Consider the following 2,901-nt stretch of genomic DNA (forward strand, 5'->3'; position numbering starts at 1 on the left):
AAATAACTTAGAAAGAAAGAACAAAAATAATTGTGGAACCTCAACTGGTATATAGGAGTAATTACTTCAATTTGTTTTCTATTCATTTGAAATAATTTTAGTTATATCATTAACAGGTTAGTATCATTACAAATGAAAACACCAATTAAAACACACACATAATAAACTGCTATTTCTGTAAAAATTTATTTTACACATTTAATTAACAACTAATTCATTTACATCTAAAACATTATGAATGGATACAGGTCAGCTTGAAGAAAATATCTTTGATCGTAGGATTTATTACTGAGCCTGAATTTAAGCAATCTCAACATAAGATGAGAAAAAGAACAATGTCACTCAGCAGGTTCAGGTTTGTGAGCAGCATAAATCAGCCAAGGTACTTGCAAAATTCAAAGCTAACAACTTACTGCTGATAATAATTGTGATAAACAAACTCGTCAGTTTAACACAGGTATAAGCAAATCATTTTTAGATATATTTAGTCATTTCAAGCCTTGGGTCAGCATGTTCAAGTCAAGTTTTGATTGCTTCCATGATAAGTGAAGAAGTGTTAAAAAGAAAGGTCTATTAAATTAAATTAAGCTTAAACTGAACTGCATTTTAACTGAATTTAACATCTTCAGAAGAAATATGTTATCTCTTTAAGCCTCACAAGCTAACTGGGTGCATGCCAGTCTTTTCTAATAGTTTGTTTTTGTTTTATGGACATCAATTTAATCCAATCAGAAATGATATAGAATAAAACAGGCACCACAACAAAAAGGTTATTACCTGTAACCACCAAGTTATTTAAATAATAGTACTACAATATGAAATTCCACTTCATAATTGACAACTTCATTGTTCACCATTATCGTCAAGTATGTAAACATATTCTATTCAATTAAAGTGTATTTATAATTGTACTCAGATGCTTGTTTCCAATATTGCTATCAATGTGGTATAAACAAAGCAAATGTATAATACGTATAATTTAGACAGGTCTACCCATACAATATACTCATCTTTTGTCTCCAATACAATCAAATGTTTAAGAACTTAAGCAGAAACAGGAGAAGCAGACTATTCAGCCTGTTCAGTCTTAAAAAAAACTTCAACTTTGAGACTATACTGTTTCTGATTAAGTAAAAGAATTCAAGAAAACAGAATTAAGATATATTACACAAATTCTGTTTAAAGTTTGATCATGATGAATAAATTCTTCAATTAAACTGAATGGCAAATAGGAATAAACGGTCTAAAAGCTGCCTTGTAATTGCACATACTTCCACAGTAATTCACATCGATGTCCCTAATCTCTGTCAATGAGGCACTTCTAGCCTTTGTGAGGCGGGGTTGGTCCTTCCATGACATCTCAAGATGAAATTCTGTATCATCCTTTTCTTCTTTTGCAATCATTGATTTTGCCTTTATTCTCAGTTTGTGAGGAAGAGCAGAACTATTTGATTTGGGCGTTGCAGAGTATTCATATCTGCAACTACCGACAGGAGAAAAATGATGCATTTTAGGAACCTGTTGTTCGTCTTCCGCATCATCTTCTGATTCTCTTTTACTGTTTTTATGGTCTGCTTCTGTTACATTTGGGGAAGTACTTGAAGGTCTGTAGCAGGGATATGCTTCATTGAATGGGTGCGAGTATCTGGAATATATTAATGGATTTAAGGAAGGATTATGCGCGGTGGACTCATCTGTAGAAAAATCTGCAGGCTGTTGCTTCTGCACTCTAACCGAAGCGGGGCTAGTGCACTTCCCGTGAAGTTGGCTAACTCCTGTAGGTGGGGAAGTGGAATCAGTGGGATCGACAGACACACTCCCTGAGGTGTATCTTGCGTGAGTGCGGCAACAGCCGTCCCTCAGAAATGGGGCGTCCAGTTCCAGAAAGTGAGAGTCCATTTCTATCGCTCTGTGCCTCGCGAAATACTTCTGCATGCAGCCTTGCAGGATCTGGGCTTCCTGGGCATAGGCCGTGGAACTGATGAGGCCGTACCTCATCTTTAAGGTGAGTAGCTCGGCCCGGAGACAGGCGTTCTCCTCGTTGAGCGCCAGCATTTTGCTCTCCAGCACGAGGTCGTTGAAGCGTCGCTTCTCGCGCGAACGCTTGGCCGCCTCGTTGTTTTTCCGCCTCTTTTCCCAGTAAGAGGCGTCTTTTTTCTCCTCGGGCATGAACTCCCTCTTTCTGCGTGCGTTGAATTTGCCCCGTAAGTTGCCGCTCTTCAAAGGCCGCGGCTCCAGCTCCATGATGGCGTCGAATGTGGACAACATGGCCCTTGAGCGGGCAGGCGGGAAGAAGTTAGCTCCCTCACCACTACCCACACCCCACCCACCCCTGCAGCGAGGGAATGGGCCAACGGAATTACTCTATCTGTTTAAGACTTGCTTCTTTTGTCGTTCTATTTTCAGCGACTGCCAGAGAGCCGACAGCGATCCCTAGACCATCGAGGCAACGGAGCGTTGACACGGGCAGTGGACACCCTCTACCTCGCCAACATGGCGCCGCCTGCTCTCGGCCGCCAACCGCTGCTGCACATGCGCACCGCTGCCCAGTCCCCAAGTCGCTACACTTTCCTCCTCGCAACTTTCGTCCCAAGTTGATGCTTACACTTCAGGACATCTGCGAAAACCACATAAAACATTGTTATAATCGCTGCACCAGCGTTAACAAAGGAAGGAAGATCACTTCTGCCAGTATAATGTGGCGGAAGATGCACTTTTGCAATCAAAATACCAGATTGGGGTCTGTAAACGAAATTTGTTGGGGAGGGGTGGAAAAAATTCAATAAAATAAAGCCTGGAATATTTGTTGCCACAGTATCCATCCCTACAACATATAACTAAATAATCATTCTACTTAGGATCACTAGAACGTGATCCGAAATATCTCTGAGAACTAGCAAT

The 2,901-nt window shown here is 40.5% G+C and overlaps 1 protein-coding gene across 1 annotated transcript; it reads right to left on the minus strand.

The window, feature by feature from the left end:
- Window positions 1–299: 299 nt before the first annotated feature.
- LOC125466009 (nuclear factor interleukin-3-regulated protein-like) lies at window positions 300–2,275 on the minus strand. The gene has a single exon (XM_048560088.1). The coding sequence runs from the start codon at window positions 2,266–2,268 to the stop codon at window positions 1,213–1,215; it is 1,056 nt and encodes a 351-aa protein (XP_048416045.1). The 5' UTR covers window positions 2,269–2,275; the 3' UTR covers window positions 300–1,212.
- Window positions 2,276–2,901: the final 626 nt, after the last annotated feature.

The sequence above is a fragment of the Stegostoma tigrinum genome, chromosome 30, assembly GCF_030684315.1.
Source record: "Stegostoma tigrinum isolate sSteTig4 chromosome 30, sSteTig4.hap1, whole genome shotgun sequence".
In the NCBI taxonomy this organism is placed as follows: Eukaryota; Metazoa; Chordata; class Chondrichthyes; order Orectolobiformes; family Stegostomatidae; genus Stegostoma; species Stegostoma tigrinum.